The 27,635-nt window shown below is 48.5% G+C and overlaps 2 protein-coding genes across 9 annotated transcripts in view; both read left to right on the top strand.

The window, feature by feature from the left end:
* The window catches only part of SDHA (succinate dehydrogenase complex flavoprotein subunit A), a 30,301-nt gene extending 29,842 nt beyond the window's left edge, over positions 1-459 (top strand). For all 3 annotated transcript variants that reach the window (XM_045443614.1, XM_045443615.1, XM_045443616.1), the window contains one exon: positions 133-459. In XM_045443614.1, coding sequence (XP_045299570.1) covers positions 133-219 — 87 coding nt within the window. In that variant the 3' untranslated portion in view covers positions 220-459. The remainder of the gene's footprint in view (positions 1-132) is intronic.
* A 5,427-nt stretch (positions 460-5,886) lies between these two features.
* Positions 5,887-27,550, top strand: PDCD6 (programmed cell death 6). Of its 6 annotated transcripts, none has more exons than XM_045443584.1 (6): positions 5,888-6,093; positions 7,026-7,087; positions 16,442-16,486; positions 17,720-17,872; positions 23,274-23,383; positions 26,984-27,550. In XM_045443584.1, the coding sequence occupies exons 1-6, from the start codon at positions 5,999-6,001 to the stop codon at positions 27,080-27,082; spliced, it is 564 nt and encodes a 187-aa protein (XP_045299540.1). In that variant the 5' UTR covers positions 5,888-5,998; the 3' UTR covers positions 27,083-27,550. The 6 variants fall into 6 exon arrangements, with proteins under 6 accessions (XP_045299557.1, XP_045299540.1, XP_045299531.1 ...); XM_045443575.1 differs by having other exon boundaries at positions 17,720-17,878; XM_045443612.1 differs by lacking the exon at positions 5,888-6,093 and adding an exon at positions 6,496-6,630 and having other exon boundaries at positions 17,720-17,878.
* The last annotated feature ends 85 nt before the right edge of the window (positions 27,551-27,635 follow it).

The following is a 27,635-nucleotide window of genomic DNA, read 5'->3' as shown; positions in this document are numbered from 1 at the left end:
TGGGTGCTTAACCGACTAAGCCGCCCAGGTGCCCCTACAAATAAGTTTTATAGTTAATTTTTCAAAAGAGCATAAGAGAATGCTGTTTGTGTGGTTTTCTACAAATTTTGTCTATCAATTTTTCTTTTTAAGGTCTCCTTGGAGTACAGACCCGTCATTGACAGAACTTTGAATGAGGCAGACTGTGCCACAGTCCCTCCAGCCATTCGCTCCTACTGATTGGGCCAGAGGTGACCGACTTTGTACCCATGTATAATAATAGCTCATGTGTGCTTTTATATCATAACTGTCCTATTGATACCCTGTCCTCAAGGGAACAAGGGTCACCATTCGAATAGGTATCATCTACCTGGTGGCTAGAAGCTTGCCAGTAATCAACAGCCAGGAAGTGTGAGGCTTCATTCTTGTGAACTAATAAAACTGGGCATGATTCTTAAATAAACATAAATTACAAACCTATTTCTATTCCAAGTCCATTTATGAGCTTATACTGTTTGACTTGAGGCCTGTTTGTTGACCTGAAATATCGAAATCCAGAAATTTTGTTGTAGTATATAATTAAGTAAAAATGAATTTCGATGCTGACAGCACATAAAAGAAATAAACGTATTCTCCTTGTTCTTAGTAAGCAAATGGTTTAATATGTGAACATGTGTCCTAAAGTATTTAAATAACCGGATATTAAAGGAAACAGATGGATTTCTTCTTTCCCCACTTGCTTTCAGCTGCTACTTGGGGTCTCCTTCCTAGTAATTGTCTCAGGGCTGGCTTCTGTAGACTCCAGTCCACAGCAGGTAGGGTCATTGATATTACTGTCTGTTTTTCAATTTTAAGGATGGTCTTTAAAAACTTAGTTTGCAAATATGTAAAACATTTATGTTCTTTCAGAGTCCCTTATATTTGGAGCTGACCTCCTTAATTGTTCCTGCATTCTCTCCCTTCTCTCCCTCATAGCAACCACTTTAGTTATCTTCTTAGCTAAATGTTTAAAGAGAAGAAGAAAGAAAATCTGTATTTGCATTATGATGTATAGACCATTGTGCATTCCTTGTCTGCATATCCGGAGGTCACTCCTTATCAGTGAGTCTTTGTTCCTTCCTTTGGCTGCATGAGTGTACCTTACCCTCCAGTGATGGGCATTTGTGTTATTTCCAGTATTACAGATGCCACAATGAGTAACTGTGTGCTTGAAGTCATTTTCTTCGCCAGTTTCTTTGAGGTGGAGCCCTGGAAGTAGAATTGCTGGGGCCAAGGGTAAATGCACATAGTGTTTTGTTCGACGTTCCCAAATTCTCTTCCACAGGGGCTGTGATGGAGGAGAGTTGCTGTTTCCCACAGCTTTGCCAAGAAAGTATGATGGCAAGTAAGAGTTGCTGATTCCTGGGCTGGGGGAGGAAATGTTTAAGATAAGCCTAAAAAGGTGTCTGAGCTGGAAACCGTCAGGGAGCACTGGGGCCAGAAGAGGCATTGGAGCCAGCAAACAATGGTGGCTGCATTGATTGAGACTGAGTGACTATATTAAAAACATGCTGTTGATTTATAATGACAGTGTAAAAACTCAGCCAAAACTGAACAAACAGAAACACAGTCAAGCAAGTTAGGCACTAACTACTAACACTGAAAATGGGCAATTAAAGGAAAATCATGATTATCCTGCCTTTTATCCACACATTGCCATTCAGGGTAACCTAGTTAATTAGGAATGTATTTTACAGAGGAATTCCTTCAGATAAATGAGTAAGGACTGATAGAATTTAAAGACCCCCTTTTTGCAATCCCTAATGTGGTTCTGGAACTTGCCTGTGAATCAGAGTCACCTGGAAGGATTGTTGAATAATTCCTTACCCCACCACAGGACTTCTGGTTCCGTAGGTCCTGGGGTTGGGCCTGAGAATTTGCATTTTTAATATGTCCAGGGACCACACTTTGAAAACCACCTGCACAGGATCATGTGGTTCAACAAACATGAAGGGGGTGATTTTCAGGAGAAAACAACAGGTGCAAAGACTACTGACAACTTCAGACCTCCATCCCAACCAGCAGATGGAACAAGGTACAGCCAAAGCATTTTGCAGAAGCGGGAGTATAAATTTAGGCACCTCAGCATCATTTAAGTGTTAAGACAATGAATGAAAAGGTAGCAAAGGCATGTATGTGAAGCATGATAAGACAACAAAAGTGCTGATTGGTTCCAAAGAAGTAACGGAGAGTGGCAGCCTCTTTATGTCTGTCTGCTACTTCTCAACATTGTGAGACCAAGAAAACCGCTGGGAGTGGCTGGTCTGGAAATGCACATTTCTATGGGACAGAATATTTCATACTGGAAATGTTTTATACATTGTGTATTCAAGGTTTCTAGGAGAATCCACACGTGGAAGGAATTGACAGACCAAAGATATTTAAAAAAATGCATCAAAGTAAAAAACTAGAGTACTGCCCAGAGAGATGTGAATCATTTCTAATCTGGATAAAAAGAGGCAACAAAATTAAGATACAGTACAATACTCAGACTTAAATACTGTCCATAGCATTAGCCATAGCCACATAGCTATTGTTTGCTAGATTTATATAAAATTTAAAATTAAATTCCCAAGTCACCTTGATTCATTTCAACTAGTAGCTATATGTAGCAAGTGACTCCCACACTAGACAACAAAACAATCCCATCATTGCAGAAAGTTCAATTGGCCAACACCAATGTAGACATTTACTATTATCTTACATTAAACAGTGTATATTTGATAAATTGACCACTGCTCAGAAACCTGAGTTAAATAAAAAGTGGTAGGTCATTCTCTAGCAATACTTATTCTGTAAAGAATATTCATTGGATAGGATGTAGAGGGCTGGGCAGTCAGCTGCCCCCTAGAATTCTGCACCAGAGTCTGTAAAAGGGAAAGTGACACAGGTCTCCGTGTAAATGTCACAGTGTAAGCCATTACTGATGTGAAATGAGGCATAAATAATGAATCAAAGTGGCTTCAGAGGGAAAGCTGTAAGGGTGGATAAATACAAAATACGTGCGTGTGTGCACATTCACGCACAAAAACAAATGGGCACGAGACTTATTTGGTCATCCATTTGTTCACTGTCTATTGAGGGCATATATGCCAAAGACATAAGATAACAAGAGGGTAGACTGAAGTGTGAGGAATCCTAGTACCCAGAAAGGGCCAACATTTAGAAAAACTCTTAAGGATAGTAATAGAGGCATTTTTCAATTAGCTCAGAGATATTAACACCAAAGGAAAGACTGGCCCAACATTAGACACGTGATGTGCTAATGTTAATGGGAGGAAGAGAGCAGTGCTGTCTTTCAGTTTACTTCTCTACTTTCCCATCCAGGAGCACCACCTACATGGAAAGCTTAGAACAGACCTGGTTAGGAGGGAATTGAATCCCAAGATCGGCGAGGGGATAGGGCAAGTACATCAATACTTTAAGTGATTGAGTCAGCAGGACTAGGCAGGGGATGATCTGCCTCTTTTCTGTTGGCAGAAGGTCTCCCCTGTGGCTGCGCAGCATTTTCGTAAGGAGGCAACAGGACTCCAGGCAACACTCCCATCAATGGCAGCTGGAGGACTCAGAGGCTTGGTCCTGCCCTCCCAGTACAACATGGGCTGTGACCCACCTGCCGTGCTCTATCCAGCCTCTCAGAGCCAGAGACGTTCATTAGAAATAAGGGCCATGGTGGGGCGCCTGGGTGGCGCAGTCGGTTAAGCGTCCGACTTCAGCCAGGTCACGATCTCGCGGTCTGTGAGTTCGAGCCCCGCTTCGGCTCTGGGCTGATGGCTCAGAGCCTGGAGCCTGTGTCCGATTCTGTGTCTCCCTCTCTCTCTGCCCCTCCCCCGTTCATGCTCTGTCTCTCTCTGTCCCAAAAATAAATAAACGTTGAAAAAAAAAAAAAAATTAGAAATAAGGGCCATGGTGAAGGGAGGGATGCACCAGGCCAGTCTCTGCTGAAGCCTTCTAGATTGATCTGTACATTTGGATATATGTTGGTGGGAGGAGGGGGAGAATTTTCCCTAAACCTTCATTTTCTAGTCATTAATCTCTCTCTTAAGAGTCAGCCTTGGGGCACCTGGGTGGCTCAGTCGGTTAAGCTGCCGACTTCAGCTCAGGTCATGATCTCTCCGTCTGTGAGTTCGAGCCCTGCGTCGGGGTCTGTGCTGACAGCTCAGAGCCTGGAGCCTGTTTCAGATTCTGTGTCTCCTTCTCTCTCTGACCCTCCCCCGTTCGTGCCCTCTTTCTGTCTCAAAAATAAATGTTTAAAAAAAAAAAAAAAAGAGTCAGCCTTGCCCTGACAGATGATGCAGGAAAGCAGAGCTAGGCCTGGCCTAAAATCTCCTTGCCTGATTGACCTTAGGCCAGCCATGGTTTTCTCATCAGTAAAACGCAGACCCTGGTGGCTTGCCCTGAGGCACTGGTGTGAGGGTTACTCAAAGGAACACTGACACACTAGGGTAGAGTCTCACTCCTTGTGAGCATTCAGGAAGTGCTCCTTCCTTTGGATGGTTCATTTTGCACACCTGGAACGAACAGAAGGCAGAACAGAACACTTCTAGGCCCTGCAGATGGTGCTGGCTGTGGCCATCCAGGTTGGGGACTTGGCCACAGGTTGGTGGAGAGTGACACTGTCAGGAGAGGGAGGCCAGGGCCTGCTGCAGTTGCGGAGACGGTTCTTGCTGAAGTTTCCCTACAAATCGTGTTGCAAAATCAGTTATTAATTTTGTGGAGTTAGAAAAGGAGCCAGAGATGGGACTAAAGATGGATTTCAGAAGCCACAGATCAAAGACCTGTGGAAAATTCTAGAAAACATTATTCAATAACTGATGTGAATACTTTATGAGAAAATTAGAAACTTTTTGAATTCACTAAGTCATGGGAAAACCACACGTTAAGAGTTTTGTAGATTAGCACTGTAGGTGAATGCCAAAGTCAGAATATTTTAATTTCCTTGAAGAACCTGCAAGAACCCTTCACATCGTGTGGTGGTTAGGATGCAGGAAAGCGGGCAGAGAGTGATCCCTGGTCACGTCTGTGGCCGGGCCAAGGGCCTGGATGATGTATCGCCGTGCTCAGAGAATGGGGGCTCCGGGCTGGAGGCCAGCTCCTGGACTCTCGGTCCTTCGGGGACTGGGAAGCACCGTGGGAGGGTCTCGCCTCAAGAAACCCAGCCATGAGGACCAAACAGCACTTAAAATCCCAGGGGCTGGAACAGGCTCTGTAGCAGAGGGAACAATTTCCGGGGTCTTCGGGAAGCCTCCTGCAGCGCGCTGCGGTCCCCACGGGGAGGGCTCCCCTGCGGCGGTGTCCAGCAGCAGAACCGCCAGTGAGGTGCAGGCCGCGCAGGGGCGAGGTGACACGACAGGAGGACACGTGGGAAGTCTGACACATTCCAGAAAGACGTGTTCTTCCCCTCGGCCACGCTCACTTTGATGACTTTTTAAAAAGCTTATTGATTTTGAGAGAGAGCACGGGATCAGGGGAGGAGGAGGGGGAGTGGGGGGAGTGGGGGGAGAGGGGGGGGGAGAGAGAGAGAGTGAGTGTCCCAAGCAGGACTAACCCCTAACCCTAACTAACCCTAACTCCACCCTGGGCTCGAACCTGTGAGATCACGACCTGAGCCGAAAGCAAGAGTCCCTCGCATCCCTTTGATGACTTTTTGATGCAAAACTTAAACACGCTGGGGGGAAACCGCTGTCGCCTTGCGGGTGTAAGCGGTACCTGCGCCGGGTCCGTGGCCCTGGCAGCGCGCACGCGTAGCGCGGGATCCGCTCCCCCGCGCGCCAGGGCGTCGGTGTCGCTTAGCAACGGGGCCGCCAGGCCTAGGCCGCGCTCCAGCTGCCAGCGGGACACGCCTCCTTCCAGCGTTCCCGGAAGTGGCGTAAGCGGTAGGCCCCGCCTCAGGAGAGGCGGAAGTGGAGCGGCCTCCAGCCTCCAGCCCCCAGCCCCCAGCCCCCGCCTGCAGCCTCGGCCCGGCAGTGCGTCTGGGCCCATGGCCGCCTACCCGTACCGCCCGGGCCCCGGGGCCGGCCCTGCTGGAGGCGCGGCGCTGCCAGACCAGAGCTTCCTGTGGAACGTTTTCCAGAGGTGAGGCCCGGCGCCACCCAGGCACTCACGAGGCTCCACCGGTCTCCCCTATGTTCTCCTCGGCCACCCACCTCCCGGCCTCCTTCCTGGCTCCCCCCCCCCCCCACAATGCCTCTTCCTGGCTCCTTCCGGCCTTCCCTCCCCCCGCCCCCCACGGCTCTTCCTGGCTCCTTCCGGCCTCCCACTCCCCAACCCCCACCCCCCCCACGCCTCTCCCCAGCCTCTTTACTGGCTCCCTCTGGTCTTCCCCTCGGCCTCCCTCCTGCTTCCCTTTGGTCTCCCGTCACCCTGACTCCCTTCCTGGCTCCCTCCGGCCTCCCCCTTGGCCTCCTTCCTGCTTCCCTTCGGCCTCTGGCCTCCTCCTTCCTGGCTCCCTTAGGTCTGGCCCCGACCTCGTGCCGGAAACCCCCCCTTCCCCCAGGCTCCTGTCGAGGTGCGGAGCCCGCTGCGGGTGTCCAGGGGATCGCGGCCCCCACCCCTGAGCCTGCAGCCCAGGGGATTGCTGCTCCGGGAGGGTCTTCGGGATGCTTGTTTAAGGTAAAGAGAAACACAGACTGCTCCAGCGCTGTTACAGTCCAGCAGCTGGGGAAGAAGCTGGAGACCGGCACTGCAGCATATTCTGTCCCCGGGTTGCCCTTCAGAGTGAATGAGTGACCAATGGTCACGGAAGGACGTGTCTGAGGCAGTCTTTTTGCTGTTTATGAAAAGGAGAGAATTCAGACTGTCCAAGAGAAAGAAAAGGAGAAAGGCTTGACAAGGCAAAAGGAGCCATCTCTTTGGGAGAACCTTGTTCCCATGCAGATGCGAGAGTGAGAGTCCTAGCTGCCTCCAGAGTTGACGTAGGCTCGGCAGAGGAATGAAGTGTTTATCCTTGACATGTTTTGCTTGTCCTGCTCTTTTATTCACCAGCTTAACTGGTCTTGATTTTGTAGGGTTGATAAAGACAGGAGCGGGGTGATATCGGACAACGAGCTTCAGCAAGCACTCTCCAACGGTGAGTGGGACCTAGTCGTCAGGACTTCTGCTGAACTTTGAGCCTGACCCACCTGTAGTAAATAACTTCTTTTCCCAAGTACAGAGGAGTTATGAAGGCCTAATTACTGTTACTGGCATGTGGTGGAGGTGCTTCTGATTTATTTTGCCAGTGGGTATCCTGCGCCAAGGGCCTTGCCGAGCTGTTCCAGCCCCTGCATGGACAGGCGCAGGGAAGCACTTGAGAAGTGGAGGTTAGGGTGTAGGTTTTAGGGAAGGATAGGAAGTTTAGCTTTGTAGGGCTAATATGCTTCAGGTACATTGAAGATCACTGATTCCTTTCGTGACTGTATCTCTGTGACCTCTTGGGAGAGGATCATCAAGGTGCCAAGGGCACCATGGGGAAGTGACTGGGATGTTGGGGATGTGGCTCTGGCAGGTGGATTGTGGGAAGATGGTCTTATCAGTGGGAGAATACTAGGCATTCAGACAGGGATAAAGGACCATAGCTGTTACATGGCAGTGTGTTGGTGGCTCTCCATGGAGTTCTCTTCTTGCCAGTTTCAGCCTGATTAATCCACAGAAGTACTGTTTGAGACCTTTTATTTTATTAACTACCTGGCTCTTTTGCCTTTTAAAAAATCCCTCAGATGCCACTGACTTTTCTGATTCTTAGATTTGTAGCTTGTCTTTTCAGAGGTGTGCCATTTAAGGTAGAAAGGGATCGATTCTAAGATGTTGGAAGACTCTTTTTTTTTTTTTTTTTAAGTTTATTTTGAGAGAGAGAGAGCGCACGTGCATGCGTGTGAGAGAGCGGGGGAGAGTCAGAGAGACAGAATCCCAAGTAGGCGCCACACTGTCAGCATAGAGCCCTATTAGGGGCTCGAACCCACGAACTGTGAGATCATGACCTAGCTGAAATCAAGTCGGTGCTTAACCAACTGAGCCACCCAGGTGCCCCAAGATTCATTTTTATTAGTAGGAACCAGTTTGATGTTCTAGAAAAAGTAAGGATGCTGCCACCACCTCACAGTGCTGGATATCGGACTAAAGGAGAATACGTGCCCTCATTGTGGGCACATACCAGGCATTTAGTGTGGTTTATTGCCTCGTGATTTACATGAAGTGCAGGGTTTGTATTTACAGATTAATACGTTTAAATTTTTTTTTTTTTTCAACGTTTATTTATTTTTGGGACAGAGAGAGACAGAGCATGACGGGGGAGGGGCAGAGAGAGAGGGAGACACAGAATCGGAAACAGGCTCCAGGCTCTGAGCCATCAGCCCAGAGCCCGACGCGGGGCTCGAACTCACGGACCGCGAGATCGTGACCTGGCTGAAGTCGGACGCTTAACCGACTGCGCCACCCAGGCGCCCCTGATTAATACGTTTAAAGAACGGTACATACCACTGACTTTTTCCCCCCAGTATTTAACGTATGTGGGCCACAGATATTGGTGCATAACTTCACATGTATTTATGTTGTTGAGTTTACAAAATTTTTCTTAAATTATATTTTTAATTTTTTTTAAATTTACATCCAAAATAGTTAGCATATAGTGCAACAGTGATTTCAGGAGGAGATTCCTTAGTGCCCCTTACCCATTTAGCCCATCCCCCCCTCCCACAACCCCTCTAGTAACCCTCAGTTTGTTCTCCATATTTATGAGTCTCTTCTGTTTTGTCCCCCTTTCTGTTTTGATATTATTTTTGTTTCCCTTCCCTTATGTTCATCTGTTTTGTCCCTTAAAATCCTATATAGTTGTGTTTACAAAATTAAGAAATTTCTTTATGGGGCACCCGGGTGGCTCAGTCGGTTGAGTGTCCCACTTTGGCTCAGGTCATGATCTCACGTTTCATGGGTTCGAGCCTCATGTTGGGGTCTGTGCTGACAGCTGGGAGCCTGGAGCTTGCTTCAGATTCTGTGTCTCCCTCTCTCTCTGTCCCTCCCCTGCTCTTTCTTTCTCTCTCTCTCAAAAATAAAAATGGACATAAAAAAAAAAAAAAGAAATTTCATTACTCTCATTTGACAATTGTGCCTTCTTGATTCCTCGCTTATCATTACTAATCTCATTTCAATTTTTGTGTCTTCAGTACTTGGTTACACTTGGAGGAGTAGAAGATAAGGTTACTAGAACATGTCAGAAACAGCTGCAATCCAGCAGGCTATGACCTGGCAAATCTGGCTTAAAACTTTCTAAGTGTTCACCAAAACGTATGTCTTCACATTCTGTTAAATGTGGTCAGAGGTTCCAGAGGGTGGCCACTCCAGTGAAAGCACCCTCAGAGGTCATGCTTCAGAGGCATTCCTTCTGCGTTCTTTTCCAGTAAGTGAGGACCAACTCTCTTTGTCCATTTGCTTCAAGTTTTGAGGGTGCTGCCCAGGTTTGGGATCTCTGTGGAACCTGCCCCTCAAGAGTGATGGTCACACTCTGACCTCATTATCATGACAGTGTCCACCTGGGGGCTCCTGTCTGAGTTCAGATCCTGGCTCTCTCGGTTCTAGGAATACGACTTTGGGCAAGGACTTGACCCTCCTGGGAGGGTCGGTAGAGGAAGTGCACGCAGAGTGCTTGGTGCAGTGCCTGACACACAGCAGGGGGACTGCGTTGTTGGCTGAGTGGAGGAGGGGTATTGTCACCAGCCAGGCCAGGCAGCCAGCTCAGGTGCCACATGAGGGGCAGCCACTGTTTGTAGGCACTGTGCCAGCATTTAACAAACCTGATTTCCCATGAGCATTGTTGTTTGAGCCCCCGGGGCATGGTGGTGGGACCTAATCTGACCTATAGGGTTAGGCTTCTGTATTTTCACTAGAGGGTGTCAGTAATGCCCCTAGTTCAGCTGGTTGTTAAAGAATATGGGTCTTTACTCTGTTAGAGCATAATCTTGAACTCAGCTCCTACTAAATATCTACCAGGAGCCTGTTTAAAAGAGAATGAATTTTCACAGTTGTCTGGAGGATGTTAGTTAGGTTCACCATTGCTGAGACCCTTTGAAATCAATACCTGCTCTAACCTGGTATCTGTGGGGACTGTCTCGGTGGCCCTGTGGAGGCCCTTTTATTGAGTTGCCCTGTGGGATTGCCTCAGCTCTTGTCCAAGACATGTAAAAACTGGCCTCCCTGTTCACCTTGACAGAGGCATGCCCTCTGCGGGGTGACTGCCAGGCAAATGGCCGGCTCCCTTCTCCCTAGCGGGGACGGTGCCTCTGGTGTTCCAAGCACCTTTGGTGGCTGTTCTGTCTTGCTTTGTTTGCATTTTATTAACCTTGAATCTTTTAACCAGTTAGATTTGCCTCTTCAGATTAGCTGTGAAAAAGTTTAAATTGGTGGCTGGTCAGTAGCATGAATGTAGAATTTTAAGAGGGGGATTTTACTGATCTAGTCTTAGAACCCTTTCTTGTCCTCCTACTTTCTCCTCCCATCCAGTATGATTAAAATTTACTTCATTCTGCTCTACTGTGGATATCTGCGTACATAGAAGTTCTTTCTGCAGTAAGGCAGGTTATGTATGATGCACATTCACAGAGTAGGTGGTATCATATTGCTTGCGGAGTTACCCGTTGTGGCTTTTGAGCTGTAGCACAGGATTTAAACCCAGATGTGTGTTGCTGGCACCCCTCGGTGCCCGTGCTCATGTTGTGCTGTGGGTGTCCTTCACAGCTAGGTGTCACAGCACCGTGAGCCCTGGTATCTTCCCATTTGTCTCCAGGAGAGTGTCCACCGCTTGCTGTGGGTCCTGTACTCCTGCCTAGAGCACCTGCCCTTCGTCAGCATGAGGGGCAGCTGTGTGCATCGTGTTTCAGATCCCTGTCTGCCTGGAGGGGTGTGCCCTCTCCTGCCTTTGAGCCCCCTCAGCATCGCTGCTTTTTCTTGGACACTCCCTGCTCTCCATTCTCTGTATTCTACACGATCATTGTCGTAGCGGTCTCTGGCCACTAGACTGTCCACTTCTCGAAGGAAGGTCAGACTGGGCTCCTCTGTGCAGCTGCTCTGTGTGCCCAGGCGCTGCTCACTGGACGGGCCTGTGTCCATCCTGTTCCCCCCGACCGCCCCCCCCCCCGACTTCCTGGAGCTGATGCGGTTGAAGTTTGACTTCTGATTGCTCTCCCAGTATTGGGGTTCTGTTTTCATATTAGAACTGGAATATTAGGCTATTTCGGGAAGTTGGTTTACCTGGTCTATTACTGGTTAGAAAACTGAAGATACAAACTTGTATGATTTCTCACTTTAATTAAATCTGTGCCTGTGTGCTCTCTGCTAATATCCAGTTGAAACCGTCCTGAAGAAGTACTTGTGGGTCCCATACACTGACTCCTTTATAAGACTTGTTTCCATAGGAAAGTTTCTAAAATTGGCTGCTCTCAGGAAGGTTTGTGGTTAACAGGTATGAAGAAAGACAGAAGAAGACTGTTCTCTTGCCTTCGTTTTGAAATAACATCTCATAAACTATCTTGAGTTTAGTACCTTTTTTTTCCCTAATTTGCACATTATTTCTTGGAATTATGGGAATTTTATTTTGCTCAAGCCTCTTTTTTGTAGTTCTGCAGGTTTGTCTTAACATAACCTAGGTAGGTATTTTGTGGAGACTTTTTTAGCTGCACTTTCAAAAAATAATAATTCATATATTCTTTTTTTTTTTTTTAATCAAAATAGAGTTCTGGCTTTCTTGAGGATCCATATTAAGAAGAAATGAGAGGGGCACCTGGGTGGCTCACTTGGTTGAGTGACCAACTCTCGATTTCAGCTCAGGTCATGATCCCACAGTTTGTGAGTTTGAGCCCCACATCGGGCTCTGGGCTGACACTGTGGCATCTACTTGGGATTCTCCCCGCCCCCTCTCTTTCTCTCTCTCTCTCTCTCTCTCTCTCTCTCTCTCTCTCTCATACGCACTGTCTCTCTCTCTTTCTCAAATAAACTTAAAAAAAATAAAGAAGAGGGGCACCTGACTGGCTCAGTCAGTTAAGCATCCGACTTTGGCTCAGGTCATGGTCTCACAATCCGTGAGTTCGAGCCCTGTATCGGGCTCTGAGCTGACATCTCAGAGCCTGGAGCCTGCTTTGGATTCTGTGTCTTCCTCTCTCCCTCTCTCTCTCTCTGCCCCTCCCCTGCTTGTACTCTGTCTCTGCCTGTTCCCCTCTCTCTCTCCCTCTCTCTCTCTCAAAACTAAATACTTTAAAAAAAAAAAAAAAAATGGAAGAAATGAGAGAAATCAGACCATATAAGCAGACTGTTCCCTGCACACCAGTGCTTCTGGTCCCATCACTGCTCCTGCCCTGACAGTCCCAGTTTGGTGGGTAAGGGTGCTTGCTGCTGGTAATCCAGCAGGGACACTTAGAGGTTTACCCTCAGCTTCCATCCGCCTGTGTGCGGAGAAGGGCTGACTCCGCAGTTGCTGAGTTGGGTTGCTCTGAGCCTGCTCCTTCCCAGGAAGGATTTTCATGGCCGGCTGCCTCCTGGGATATTCTGACTGAGAAGGGTGTTTGGCCCACTGAGGGCCCTGAGCTGTGTGGTACCTGTTGGCCTATATAGTTGATCCCAACAGTACGATTTATGGCAAACACCTGCTTTCCCTCTGGGTCTCTGGAGCGTCCATGCCTGCCTCCCCAAGAGAAACCCTGGGTTGTAGACTGGGGAGTTCCCTAGTTGACAGCACTTTGCCTCTGTCCTCAAGACTCCTCGCTGGAGGAGTGAGGACGTCCTGTGTGGCTCCATGAGGGGGTCCCTCTGGGCGCTGCACGGGTCTCCACCGGAATTCTCCTAGTGCCTTTGTCTGCTCTGCTGCTTTTACTCTGGCCTTTCATTGTAACGAACTGCCTGAGTGTTGGAGTCCTAGTGAGTCATGGAGCCTGAGGGTGGTCTTGGCAACTCCAGTACAGCCTGTCGTGTCTGCTCTTCCCAGAGATGCACCCCGCCAAAGTTGCAGATAGAAACAAAATAAAGTTGGGATTCGATGGACCTGGCTTTGCCGACAAGTTTCTCCGTGACCTTGAGCACATTGCACTTCTGGCCCCAGTTTCTTCAGATGTAAAAATAGGATGACTGGAAGTTTAGATCCTTTCCCCCCTGGAGCCAAGCCCCTCTGCAGCAGATCCTGCATCTGTCTGGTATAGAACTGGGAGACCGTGTGTCTTCTGGGACTGAGTTTACAGTGTTTCACTAGTAGTCACTTAGATTGTTTTTAATTTTCATTAATGTAAATGCTGTAGTAATTTGACCCAGACTTTCATAGAACCAGTTTCCAGCTGTGGCATTTATCAGATCAGTGCTGTTGATCAGTATTTCAGAAAGGTCATGTTTCTGACTGTGCTATTTGAAGTTGTCATTCCAGCACTGGCGAAGTCTGGGATTTTGCTGAACCTGAAGAGACACCGAAGTTCTGCTGATTGTGTGCATTGGGTGCCTGTGCTGTGTGCCCGTCCCTGCAGGATTTGCTTATAACTCCTCATCTGTAGCTCCTCTCTGGCAGAAAAGGCCAGGAGGGCTGGGAGTTCTAGGTCTGATGCAGTAAAGTGGAAAGAGACCACCGGTGATGATGTAGAAAAGTCTCATTCTGCTGCTGTTGTTGCCCCTAGAGATTTCAAGTAGTTAAGTGTCTCGATTGTGCAAATGCTGGATGTTGTGAACTCCTAACCCCAACCACTCACTGAAGCCAAAGTTTAAGCTTGTGGTTAACAGGACATAATTTCAATAAAGAAAACTCTTTGGAGAGAGTGAAAAGACAATATATTACCAGAGCAGAATGGGTTTTTTCCCCCTTGGAGAATGGAGGCAGATGCAGGTTCTTGACAGAATTTGTGTGCTTGGGAGTTAAGTGGAGAAATGGTAAGGCGTCCTGATGGGGGCTGTCTCTACAACCATGGATGGTTCTTTGGGCCATTGTCATTTGCTTAGGGTGGCTTCTTAAGGCTTCAGCCCCGCTCCCAAATTATAGGTGACAAAAGTGTATTAAATTTACGTGGGAAATCACATTTCTGTATTCTTTAGTTCTTTAAGATGAAATTGAGGCAGGACACCTAGAAGTCTAGGTAAAAATCCGACAGGCAAGCTTTTGCAAGATGACTGGTTCTGACGTCCAAACATGCTGCTGTCTGGGAGAAGCAGATGGGAGTGTTTGAAATTGTAGGTGGCCCTGAAACCTGGGCTAGAGGGTTATGGAGTTGTAGGGCTTGTGAAAAAAGTCTACCTTTATAATGTACCCCCTGTTTTTAGTGAGAGTGTCAAATTGATTATTTGCGTTGTATTTTCTTACAGAAAACTGTTTTATAAACCACTTAAGAGTTTCAGGCTGACGCTCAGGTGCATTTAGTGCTTAACACAGCTGAGAGATTAAATGTGTGCATGTTGCAGTGTTGCAGCTTCATTGTGGGTTACTGAGCTTATGTTTAGTCTGAGAACCAGGCCACAAGACCTGACTGTTGGCTGTCGTTACCCCTTGGATTCTGTGCAGAGCCGGGCCCCGTTTGGGTAAGAAGAAGGATGAGCAGGGGTAGCAAGAGGTTGCCTCCTCCGCCTTCCCCTGGCGCGATAGCCCCGCAGGAAACCTGTGGGTCTCCGTCCTTGACTCAGCGCATGGTGACCTGGTTGCTCTCCGGAGCCTGGGACCCGTGCCGTCTGCAGAATCCTCCAGCATGGCTGCCAGTCCCCACGGGCCACCTCAGGGATGCGCCTTCCCTGGGCACCCCACGTGTGCCTTTCCAGGTGGCACCTGGCTTTCACCACAACAGGTGCTCACGTTTGCACACTACTCAACTGTTGCACTTGTGTTGCTTTTGTTTCAAACTTGTTTGGCCGAGTCATTTGCGAGATGGCTCGTGAGGCTTCTGCTCACAGTCAGGATGGCCCGCGGGGGCTGCCCTCACCTTCACAGATTGAGAGCGCATCGGCCTGTAGCAGAGGTGAAGGGAAGACAAAGGAAAAGTGAATCAGGAAAAGGCTTCAGTAGGTGCATTAGGTTCCTAGGGCTTCTAGTCCGTGGTGGGCTGGCTCCTGTGGAAACAGCAGGTCGCTGCCTGCGGCAGCTAGCTGGGAGGGAGGGAAAAGCAAATGAGGTGAGGAAGTGACACTCTCTGTCTTTAGAACTTTCTTTTCTGTTGCGTTCTCTGTAACATAGGTTTATAATACGGGTTTTCAATAACGTGCCCTAATAGCTTCGTATACGGTCTTCTGCCCGCTCTGCCCACCCCACGAACGTCTGTGAAGCCTGCACAAGATGCTTATCCAACCCCGATGTGCCAGGCACAGGGACAGGTGTGCCCTGCCTTCAGGGGAAGAGCAGCCTTCACCGAGTAATTACGGTGGCACCTGTTCCAAAGGGGAAGCTGGAACCTGCGCTGATAGAGCCGACAGATTTAGCCTAGGGGCCGGGGGACGTGGGGCGCTCAGGGAAGGCTTTCCTGAGGACGCGTTTTCCCTGGGGCTTAAAGGAGAGGTGAAGGTGAAGGATGTGCGTGTGTTGGGAGGCACACCTCGGGTCTGGAGAAGCGCGTGCGTGAGCCCTGAGGAGAGCAGGCACAGCCTTTGGGAGCCGCAGCGGGAAAGCCCAGCGTGGAGGACGGTTCCCTTTGGAACCATAGTTCCGAGCGAAAGGTCACGATGTGAGGTCAGGGGGTGGGTCTCTGTGAGAAACACGGAGTTTTATACAGAGAGGGAAATACGAGGTGTTTCCATACAAGTGGGGTGTAGGGAGAGACCCTGCTTTCCCTCCACGTTAAAAACACTTTTTTTCCTTGTTTTTAGTTAGTGTAAAAATTGGTAATGGTGTAAACCACTCTGAAAACAGATTTTGGGGCGTAAAGGTATCTAGTGAACATTTCATTATCGGTTGATAAACAGTTCTGTCAGATTCAGCAGTCTCTTTATGACAAGTATTGGGTAATATCCCCATTACTATGCGGAAGTGGGTCCTAGGGTGCCATAGTCTGCTTTCTCACACTCGCAAGGAAAATAACGTGCAGACTGTAATCTTAGGCGAAGACTTTAAGGCATGGTTGTATGGTATGTTTTTCAGTATACCTCTCAACTTACCTGGGGGCTGAACGCCTGGAAAACTGAGTGTATATTAAAATACTCTAAAGCCGTATCTTGTTTACACAGTAAAGTACCCAGCTTCACGTCATTATAAACAGCTTGGAATGTTAGTCTGTTGGGGCCAAGGGACTCCTGCACAGTGTGGGATGGGACCCCAACCGTGACGTGCTTACAGCCCCCCGTGGTCATGGCAACCAGAAATGTCCCCTGGGGACAGTGGCCCTGCTGAGAAGTGTGCTGCCAGGGTCTTCCCGTGACCCCCAAGTTACTTTTCTTAGGTTCGGATGGTACAGATTCGAAACCCAGAGCTGGCTGGTGTCTGACTGTAATTCCTGTCGCTTATTTGCAGGCACATGGACTCCATTTAATCCAGTGACTGTCAGGTCCATCATATGTAAGTAAAGGCGCTACTGTCCCGCCTGTGCAGGCAGGCACCTGTCCTGCTTCATCCTGCCCTCCCGGCTGAGCGCTTGAGCTCATTGTCTGACGTGTCCTTTCACATCCCGGTCCTGAAGAGTTCGAGTACCTACAGGACCGGCGCGCTTCACACACCGTCCGTGTCTGGCACGATTGTTGACTGGCGGAAACACCCGATACTCAGTTTTTGACCTGATTTTTCATTCTGTGCGCTTTCGCTGAATTATAGTGTACTTCTGAGCAGCCAAGAGCGCTCATGTTTCAATCTTCCATTAGCGTCTCTTCCTGAAAAGAAACCAAATGATTTGTCATTTTCTCAGTTAGCAGTAGTTCAGACTGAGTTCATATATATCTTTTTTTTTTTTTTTTTCCAACGTTTATTTATTTTTGGGACAGAGAGAGACAGAGCATGAACGGGGGAGGGGCAGAGAGAGAGGGAGACACAGAATCGGAAACAGGCTCCAGGCTCCGAGCCATCAGCCCAGAGCCCGACGCGGGGCTCGAACTCACGGACCGCGAGATCGTGACCTGGCTGAAGTCGGACGCTTAACCGACTGCGCCACCCAGGCGCCCATATATCTTTTTAGCCATTTTGCAATTACACGGAGATGTAGTTGTAGGCTCTTTCATATTTGGACCCGGAATTAGGCTGGGTTTTTTTTTTTGTTTTTTTTTTTAATGAAAAGCAAGTCTTCCTAAGAGAAAACACCTAAAGCCGATAGAGTCTTCTTGTCACTGGGGTGGGCCTGCGCTGGTGGGCGTAGGTCCTCTGGGAGAATGGAAGTGGCGGTGCCCGGAGTTGGGCCCAGTTCCGGGAACTGAGAGAGTGGAGGGGCTCCTTCCGGCTGCACTTTGCTTTCTTCCCGGCAAAGTGGGAGTGTCCACCAGGTGCCGTGTCTTTGCAGCCTGCTTCGCTGTGAAGCGTTATTTCTGCTGTGGCTCTGCCCGTGTTTTCTTGCCCTTCCCTCTTTACCGTGTGCCTCACGTCTGTCTAACGTGGCTTAGGGGCTGTGGCTGGAGAGCCAGCCGGCAGAGGTGGTCTGGCCCTCCCAGTCAACGCGTGAGCATTTCTTGGCCGTGGCACCTGCTGGCCGAGCTCCGGCCTGACCCCGAGGCGGGTGTGGCTGTGGCTGTGCTGTGGTCGAGCCGCTTGCTGATGACCGACGAGATGCCAGCTGCTGCACACCACTCACGTTCCTTTCTGTCTCAGCTATGTTCGACCGAGAGAACAAGGCTGGCGTGAACTTCAGCGAGTTCACTGGCGTCTGGAAGTACATCACAGACTGGCAGAACGTCTTCCGCACCTATGACAGGGACAACTCTGGGATGATTGACAAGAACGAGCTCAAGCAAGCCCTCTCAGGTTTTGGTAATTCACTTATCTTGATTGTATAGCATGTTTCATTTTGGAACCTAGGTGCCATTAATGTTTTTTTACTTGGTTCATTTTACTGATTTTTTTAGAACTATGACTTTTTTTGGCATACAGATTTATACTTTGATACTGTTTATATCATGAAGGCTTATATTTGACCTGAAGACTTTTATGTGGGTTTTTTCCACATCCAAAATGAGATAAGGGCTATGCAATCATTTATCGCTTGTGAAATGTGGTGATGTCTCACTCACATTGAGAATGAGGCAGCTTTGGAAACAGTTTAACGTGAATAAGTGAAAAGAAAATGTTGAGCAGCTCATATTTCTTGATACATCACAACACGTAGCAGGATGATCCAGACACTCGTCAGAGATGATTCTGTAAGCTGCAGACACAGTGTCGGCAGGCGTGCAAGTGCCCGTTCTCAAGTGCGTGCAGGCTCAAGTGTGCTGTGCTGCTGGGAGTGTTCACACAGCCTTCCAGAGTGGGTCAGTGGGCCCTCTGATGCGGGGGTGTGGGTCTGAGAGGAAGGTGGGATTTCTGGTGTGTAGGGCTATGCAGACATGGGGTATTTGTCCGGGGCTTGTGGGAGTCTCACCCAGAGTCTGGTGTGTTTGGGATGGTCGCACTCAGCCCTGTGTTCACTGGGCCCCTATTACAAAACCCCTTCTATATTTTGCTTAAAAGTCTGCTTGTAAATGCCAGCTAGAAAAAAAATAAGGCAAGTTTGTTTATAATGTACTATTTTTTTTTTTTAGTAATATACTGTTGTGGGTTGCCTGGGTGGCTCAGTCGGTTGAGTGTCCAACTTCAGCTCAGGTCATGGTCTCGCGGTTCGTGGGTTCGAGCCCAGCGTCAGGCTCTGTGCTAACAGCTCAGAGCCTGGAGCCTGCTTCAGATTCTCTCTCTCTCTCTCTCTCTCTCTCTCTCTCTCTCCCTCTCCCTCTCTCCCTCTCTCCCTCTCTCCCTCTCTCCCTCCCTCCCTCCCTCCCCCCCCATGTTCTGCCTCTCTCTGTCTCTCAAAAATAAATAAATGTTAAAAAAAAAATTTTAAGTTAAAGTTATAATAATATACTGTCATAATGCATAACGTACTTCTAGGTATTTTGAGTTTTAATAATACAAAGGACATTTTTAGTTCTTATGTTAATGTGTTATTAACTTCTGTCCTTCCCCCATTTTTCCTTTGGGCACATACTTCATGGCTGTCTTTCTCTTTCTCTTAGTTTGTTGCCTTATGAATTCTGGTGGTATTCAGTTAGAGGCCCTGGGAATCCATAGCACGTTTGTGTTCTCAGCTCACTGGGTGTAGGTCAGGGTTAGGGCAGGACTTGACCTCAGGTTCTCTGCATTGGGACTGGGAATGCTTCTGACTTTGCTCTACCTATAGGTTGGGGAGAAGGTCAGGCCGAATGGAAGATCTGGGAGGGGTGGCTGGCAGCTGTCCACAGATGGTGGTCCTGGGGCTGCAGGTAGCTGGAGGCCCGGCTCGGCTGAGGACAGCTTGGGAGGAGCCTGCATCCTGTGAATTACTTCCAGACAAGTGACCTTAGGTGTCAGGGAACATGGCATTTTCTAAAGTTGTCAGGCCCAGAGCCCTCTTTTTACTCAGTGCCGGTGTCCAATGGGTCCTTGGAGCTCACAGTGGGAATGCTAGGGTGGGCCGTGCCACTGGCCTCTGACCTCCAAGTGCCCATCAGGCCCTGGCATCTGCAGCCATGGCTGCATGGTCACAGAGGTCATGTGGCACTTCCTTGTGGTAAGGAGCCAGCACGTTCTCTTGGTCTGGGCAGGGCCGGGCTCCTTCCTGATTTCTGAGCGCTTTCTGGAGAAAAGTATTCTGTGGTGCATTGTAGTTATTCTAAAAGCTTCTCCCTGTAGTTGGTTCTTGATTTCTGAGAGCCTGCTCTGGATCCATGCCTTCTATGAAAAGGAACATTGTTCTCCTTTTCACATAGTCATCACTTTGGAAGATTTTCTGTAGTAACTGAAGCAAAGTCTGTTCAGTTTTGACTCCTAAGGACAGCTCTCTTGCCCTGGTCAAACAGGGGGGCTGCATTTCAGCTCTGCATGTGTGTGAGGGAGTCTGGGGGTGGGGGGCAAGCCCCACAGCGTCCTCCGACCTCTGTCAGCTCCACTTGATGTCTCATGCTGGTCCTGGTGGCACTGGGTCACCCTCACAGGACCCACGCTGGGTATGATGGCTCACACATCCCTTTTGTAAACCCATTTCTAGTATGTGCTATGCGCCAGGTACAGAGACCTGGAAATAAAGAGGTGTGTGGGGCATGGCCCTCACACTCCTGCTAGCGGGGAGCTGACCGCTCCACAGTGGGAGTCTGCTCACGTGCAGGGCGGTCCTCCCCTGTGGGCAGGGCAGCGGGCACGGGGCTGCTCCCTCTCCCTCTGCCCAGCGTTTTTTGGTGAAAAGGTTATGAAAGTTATCAAGTGTCAGGACCCTCCATTCAGTCGTCACCCATCCCAGCCGCTACCATTTTCATGCTGCATTTGCTCTGTCCCCTGTTGTGTGCCAAGGCTGATGGGGCCTGTGTGCCGTGGTCCCAGCACACTTCATTCAGCAGCGTTTCCCTGGGGCGTGTGCACTACGTCCACGGAATCCGCACCATTGACCCACCTTAGAGGTTAACTGTCCATTTGTGTGAGTTAGGGTCCCAGCAGGTCCACAGGCAGCCCCCACCCCTTTTTCATGCCATTGGCTGGTTGTAAACATGGGTCTGTCCCTTGCTGCAGTCTCTGTCCCCTGGAGAGTAGTTACTGAAGGTATGCTGTCATGCCAGGCTGCTGAGAATAGGTGATGTGGGGTCATCAGGGTAGCTCTGATGTCTCACCCCTCCTGCGCCTGTTAGTTCTAAGGAGAGAACTTCATTCTCTTAAGGTCAGGGTGTGGCCCTGTGGTCAGTGTGTCAGGTCTGAAAGGGCCCAGTCCTGACCAGGGTCACAGGCTGGGGCTGCACATGGAGAGCACCTCTTTTTTTTTTTTTCCCATTTTATTTAAGTATAGTTGACAATGTCGTGTTAGTTTCACGTGTACAACATAGAGATTCGACAACCCTGTACATGACACGATCTGAGTCACCACACAGTGTTCTGACGGTACAATTGACTATGTTCCCTATGTTATACTTTTCATTTCCTGACTCACTTATTTTATAATCTGAAGTTTGTGCTTTTTAATCCCCTTCACCTAGGTCACCCACCCACCCTCACCTCCTCCTCTTTGGCCACTACCAGTTCTCTGTAGTTATGAGTCTGTTTCTGTTTTGTTTGCTCATTTGTTTTATTTTTAGATTCCACATATAAGTGAAATCATTTGGTATTTGTTTTTCTCTGCCTTATTTCTCTGAGCATGATACCCTCTAGGTCCATCCATACTGTGACACATGGCAAGGTCCCATCCTTTTTTATGGACGCATAATATTTGTGTGTGTGTGTGTGTGTGCACGTGCACGCACGTGTGCACACACCACATCTTTATCCATCTTTCGATGACCACAGGCTACTTCCATATCCTGGCTACTGTAAATAATGCTGTAATAAACACAGGCATGTTTATATATTTTCGAATTAGTGTTTTCATTTTCTTTGGGTAGATACCCAGTAGTGGAATTGTTGAATCATAGGATAGTTCTGTTTTTCACTTTGTGAGGAACCTCCATACTGTCTTCTAGAGCAGCCGCACCAGTTTGCATTCCCAGCGACAGGTGCAGGAGGGTTCCCCTTTCTCCACATCCTTGCCAACACCTCTTGTTTCCAGTCTTTTTGATACCAGCCATTCTAACAGGTGTGAGGTCATCTCATTGTTCTGATTTGCATTTCCACAGGGCACCTCCTCTTAATTTATGAGGGTGGGGTTATCACTGTGTGGGTTTTCACTGAAGGAAATTCTTAGGGAACAGTCTGCTCCCAAATTTTGCCTCTTATAGAAACATCCTTTTTATAGTTTGTTTGTTCATCATCCGTTTTTCTGGTCTGACTTCCTTTGGTTTTGTTCTCACTGCAATACTATTGAAGAGCAGGGAAATTGGAAGTTAGTCCCAGGGATGATAGAAGTTGCTTCCATTTTCTGTACAGATGGTGGAGATCCAGCCTGTATGTTTGTGACTAGGCCGGAGAGCGGCACCACAGTGGCCGTCGTCTGCTGTCCACACCCTGGATGAGCTCAACCCTCACCAGCTTGGACCTCTTATTGCCCAAAGGCACAGGTGCCAAGTGTGAAGAGAGGAGACTCGTAGGGGTCAGGGGGAGTGGTTCCCATTCAGTACCTGCTGTCTCTGTTTTCTAAGTCATGGGTCCTGTTTTCTAATCAACTGGCAGGGAAGGGGGGCCCTGGATTTAAGTCACAGACGCATAGAGTATGCTGACCACTCTGGAAGGGTGCTGTCATGTGTGTGCATGTTTGAATCATTTTGAGAAAAGTAAGTGCTTTTGCAGGTAATTAACTGTGAAATTCACTCAGATAATAGGTGTATATATATCCTCGCAAAGATTCCAACAGGACCGAAACCAGTAAAAGTATTTTGGCCCCTGGATCTTCTCTCCTGAATAAGTAAGGACACCAGAGGCACACAGGTAGTGGGATTAGTAGGGAAGGAAGTAGATGTCTTCATTTGGAGCAGCCCCGAGGGGTATCCCACAGGCACATGGCCGTTGTGTCTCTCTGTCCTTAAAACCACCTCCCTGCTGGTGACCTCTTCAAGACCTATTCAGTAAATTGGAGGTGGAATCAGTGACTCTTCGTCATAACATCTGATGGCCCTCAAGTTGTTATGAACCTTGTGAGGCTGCCTTACTCCATATAATCTTTTACTGCCTAATGTCTGTGCTACTTGATGTATAGGAGTACCTATCAGTTAATCTGCTGCTTCCCTAAGTTTACATTTTGTTTATTTGGAAGCTTTCAGTGATGTTTTATCTTTCAAATCTAAAATGAAACTTACCATTTGTAAAATGATAACTTCACTGTATTCAGGGAATGAAGCCTTGGCCTCCCTGCAGGGTGATTTTTGGGGTGCAGCACAGTAGGGTGAGTATACCTGATGTGAACTAGTGAGCGCACGTAAATGACCTGCTGTGCCTGACAGCTCTGGCCTCCGGGTTACGCTCACCATTCCAGGAAGAAGCAGTGGTCCTCAGGTCAGCCACTCACAGGACTGCAGATGGGGAGTCATGGGAGGGATTGCAGAATGATGGCTTCGTTCCTAGAGTGCATGTGAATGCATTTGCGCCTTGTGTTTCCACCCCCAGCCTCAGCCATTTGTTATCAGCTGCTGTAAGAGGCTGTGGGGCCTTTTGGAAGGAGAATGTGGGTGTTGACGGGAATGTCTGCTCTCCTGGCCCTCTCTTCACTCTCTGTTTTCTCTTCAAGGGTACCGGCTCTCTGACCAGTTTCACGACATCCTCATTCGCAAGTTTGACAGACAAGGGCGGGGGCAGATCGCGTTTGATGACTTCATCCAGGGCTGCATCGTCTTGCAGGTAATTGGGGCTCCGTAGAGGCTCACCGTGAGCTGAGCTGTGGAGCAGGACGGGAGTGTCTGTGAAAGCAGAGGAAAGGGGAAGTACCTGCATTCTGGAATTTGCAGTTTAATGGAGGAAGATCAGTTTCTGGAGCTTATAAAAGTTTGTCTTGTCTGTGGAGAAGCAGTTACTCTGTTAGGTGGCGGTATGGCCCAGTAGCGCACTGTGTCCCTGTGGAGACCCTGTACAGGTCCATTCGTTTGCAGACTGTTTTTGATGAATACGGTGTAGGGCTGTAAATGTATTTTCCTTATGGTTTTCCTAATCACTTTTTCTTTTCCTAGCTTAGTTTACATAATATGTACACAAGGTATGTGTGAATTGGCTGTTATTGGTAAGGTGTCTGGTCAGCAGCAGGCTATTGGTAGTTAACGTTTTGGGGCATCAGAGTTCCATGTGGATTTCGACTGCTCCAGGGCCTGTTGCCCCCAACCCCCACATTTTTTGGGGGGGGCTCAGCTGTATTAGCAGTCCATTCGGATGAGGTCATGTCTTCCAAATCCAGTGGGTTGTTTACATGTGTTCTCTGGTACTTTTGTTGTGTTTTCATTCTGAGGAAGAGGATAAATTTTCCATTTTGATCTTTCCTGTGCCCTCCCTTTTTGAGTGAGGTCAGCTGCAGGGGTAAGAGCCGGCTCCTGAGCACACGGGCCTTGCTCCCATGTTGCGGCCACTGCCAGCCAGCGTCTGGTGGAGCCCGTGGAACCCACTCACCCCGTGCTTGGTGTTTCCCTCCTGTGGCCTTGCTTCTTGAGCTGGGAGAGAAACTGGTGCGGAGGTTGAGGCCCCTTTCCAGAGACCGAGGGCAGGAGTGCCCGAGTCTGCCCTGCTGTGCCCACACAGTCCCCGCTGCCCCTGTCTCTAGGTGAGGACCCAGGTTGCGTAGATCGAGGCTTAGAAATGCAGTGGACCAGGGATGCCTGGCTGGCTCAGTCAGGAAGCATCTGACTCCGGCTCAGGTCATGATCTCACGGCTCGCGAATTCGAGCCTCGCATTGAGCTCTCCGCTGTCAACGCAGAGCCCACTTCAGATCCTCTGTCTCCCTCTTTCTCACAAAAATAAGCAAACATTAGGGGCACCTGGGTGGCTCAGTCGGTTAAGCATCTGACTCCGGCTCAGGTCATGATCTCACAGTTCATGGGTTCCAGTCCGGCTTCACGTGAGCCCTGCTTCTCTCCCTCCCTCTCTGCCCCTTGCTCCCTTGTGCGTGTGCTCTTTTGCTCTCTCTCAAAAGAAACAAACAAACATTAAATTTTTTTAAAAAACTGCAGTGAACTGATAAACCCATAGATAGCTTTTAAAGTTTTTATTGTGACAAATGAAAAAAAAGTAATAGAGACAACAGTGTGATGAGCCCATGTGCCCCTCACTCAGACTCAACAGTTAGCAGCTGATGGACAGCTTGATGTCATACCTGCATAACCGTAACACTCCCCCCACCCCTTACTCTGAAACGGATTTGGGCCATGGAAAGCAACTGTTTTATCTGTACATATTTCAGTAGGACTTGCATCTAGACAATGAGTCCTGGTAGCTTATAAATTTTTTTTTTTAATTTTAACATTCTTATTTATTTTTGAGAGACAAGACAGAGCGCCATCAGGGGAGGGGCAGAGAGAGAGAGAGAGAGACAAGGAATCCGAAGCAGGATCCAGGCTCCGAGCTGTCAGCACAGAACCGGACGCTGGGCTCCAACCCGCGAACCGTGAGATCATGACCTGAGCCAAAGTCTGACGCTTAACCGACTGAGCCACCCATGCACCCCTGATCCTTGTAGTTTGAATTCCGGTCGGGTTATGTCATATCAGCTCTAGAGGCCGCTGAGAAATGTCAACACTGTGAGGTTTTTAAATATAATTTGGAATTTTGGGAAACATTCTCTGGGTTTTTTTTCCCATTAGAATTCTAGATCAGTAAAAGTGAAGTTTCTGTGGCATGCTAAGTGCAGCACTCCGTGACTTCCTTGCCGATGAGGCAGGGAAAAGCCCCATCCCTGTTCAGGGCCTTGTTGGAGAGCTGAGTCTGCTGACATTTGAGCTGTGGCTCTCTGAAATGGGGAGAGCCTTACCCCATCTCTGCCTCTGGGTTTGGTGAGGCTGGGTTACACTTCTCTTGCAGTGTTGTCTGGACACTTAAAAAGGTGTAATGTAAAAATCTCCTTATTCTCTGCATCTGAATTGCTCTAGGGTTAGGCTTTTCATTTGAGGTTCTGTCCCATAAGTAAACATCTGATCCTTATATTTCTTCTTGAGCAAAGGTCATTTCGTGTAGGGTTTCAGCAGCTGGGGTAATGTGATCTGAGTCCCACAGGGAGCTCGCCCAGCGCCTCCATACACCTGTGGGCTGAGGACAGGCCAGCCAGGCTCTCCTGCAGCCCCTGCCTCTGGGCCCCATGCTGACCTGGACTTCTGCTCCCACCCGCACTTCCCACATGACCTCAAACATGGGGCAGAGGTGGGCAAGCTACAAGAAAAAAGTCCTGAAAAATGTCTTCCATCTGCCTTTTTCCAGAAAGAAAAAGGCTTTTAGAAAATTAGTTTTACAAAAGAACATGAAAATTTGTAGAAATCTTGGGAAAATACAATTAAAGTATAAAGAAAGATTTCCAGTTGTTCTTCAAGCCGGGATTAACTGCTGCTGGTGTTATTGGAGTTGGTTTCACATTAGCGTCTCACGCGTGTTCAGATGCTCCTGGCCACCACCCGAGTGGACAGTCAGCTGTGTCAGGAGCCCCTGTTACTGTCAGCCATTTAATCTGCCGCAGCACCCGAGGGCCGGGCTCCAGCTCTCGGGACGAACCTGTGTGTTGTTTCCTTTTCTTGTCCTGAGGAATTGTACTATGCCTGCTTCCTTTTGTCATTTACAATTCCTTAGGCCTTTTGTGGTTGTCCAGCTGTCATCTGGAACAGCACTCCTCTAATTGTCTCTGCTCTGGGGGGCAGGGTCTCCCCTCTGCTCCTGACCTGCTGTGGGGGAGTCAGGCTTGTGCACAGACTAAGGTGGAGCCTTCTGGGTGGGGTGTGCGCGAGGGACCCTCAGGCTGGCACAGGGAGACCTGCCTTCTGTGCTCTGTGGCTGAGGCTTCCTTCATCTGTTGGGAGCAGGTTGTAAGCGAGGGGCTCAAGTCAGGGCCGGTTTCCCTGTGTCCTGAATGGCAGGTGACCAGAGCCGAGGTAAACATTTGAGTAACCCCCACGAGGTTGGTCATAGAGCAGGGGGAGAGGACCCAGGTTTACCACTGGCCCACTTGGGGAACCAAGGCCTGAACCCAGGGCTGTCGTGTATAGCCTGCAACCCACCCCTTGATCTCTTAACCACCTTCCTGTATCCACCCTCCCACCTGACCTCGGCATCCCCCATGGTGGACAGGCCTGAGAGGGTGGTCAGGGTTACCCACCCATGCCTTGCTGCCCTGGTCTCCGTCAGAGTTGGGGTCGTCTGGAGACATGGATTAATTTGGGTTCCTAAATTTTTGGTTTTGTTTTTTACCAAATAACATTTTGTTCCTTCTGTTAAAAAAAATATCAAGATCTAAATGACTGTTGTTTCTTCCCCAGAGGTTGACAGATATATTCAGGCGTTACGATACGGATCAGGACGGCTGGATTCAGGTGTCATATGAACAGTATCTGTCCATGGTCTTCAGCATCGTATGACACTGGCCTGTGCAAATAACAGCATGACTTACGGAAGGAAGACTAAAAATGCCAAATCACCCTTTAAAGAAACGGAACACAAATGCAGCTTAGATACTGTTCTTTCTTTAGATTTTATATAATTAACATTTGGGGACCTGACTGTACATATGTGGATAAGCTGATTAAGATTTTTGCAAATGTAACAATAGTTATAACTCACATACAAACATTTGATTTGAGACTGTTCAGTTGTGCCATGAGGTAAGATATAATAATGTTTCAAGTGTCTTGCATGCAAAAAATTCATCATGTGCATTTCTAGATAGCTCCAGTTCTATAGCGGAAATACTTTTATTAGCCAATAAGAATTTAAAAATAATAGAGAACTTGCACAGAGGCTTTTATGTGCCTTACATTTTTAAAACAGGGTTTATTGTATTTGTTTGAATATGCAACATAAGCAATAAAGCAAATGCGCACCCGGTCCCAGACGGCTCAGATATACTCACGTGGGAGCTCCCAGAGGTCCAGGACCCTTTCTGGGGCGTCCACCTGACTCTGCTAACGGAAT

The sequence above is a fragment of the Leopardus geoffroyi genome, chromosome A1, assembly GCF_018350155.1.
Source record: "Leopardus geoffroyi isolate Oge1 chromosome A1, O.geoffroyi_Oge1_pat1.0, whole genome shotgun sequence".
Lineage (NCBI taxonomy): Eukaryota > Metazoa > Chordata > Mammalia > Carnivora > Felidae > Leopardus > Leopardus geoffroyi.
Note: the sequence above shows the minus strand (reverse complement) of the source record. Positions and strands in the feature narration are given on the sequence as shown.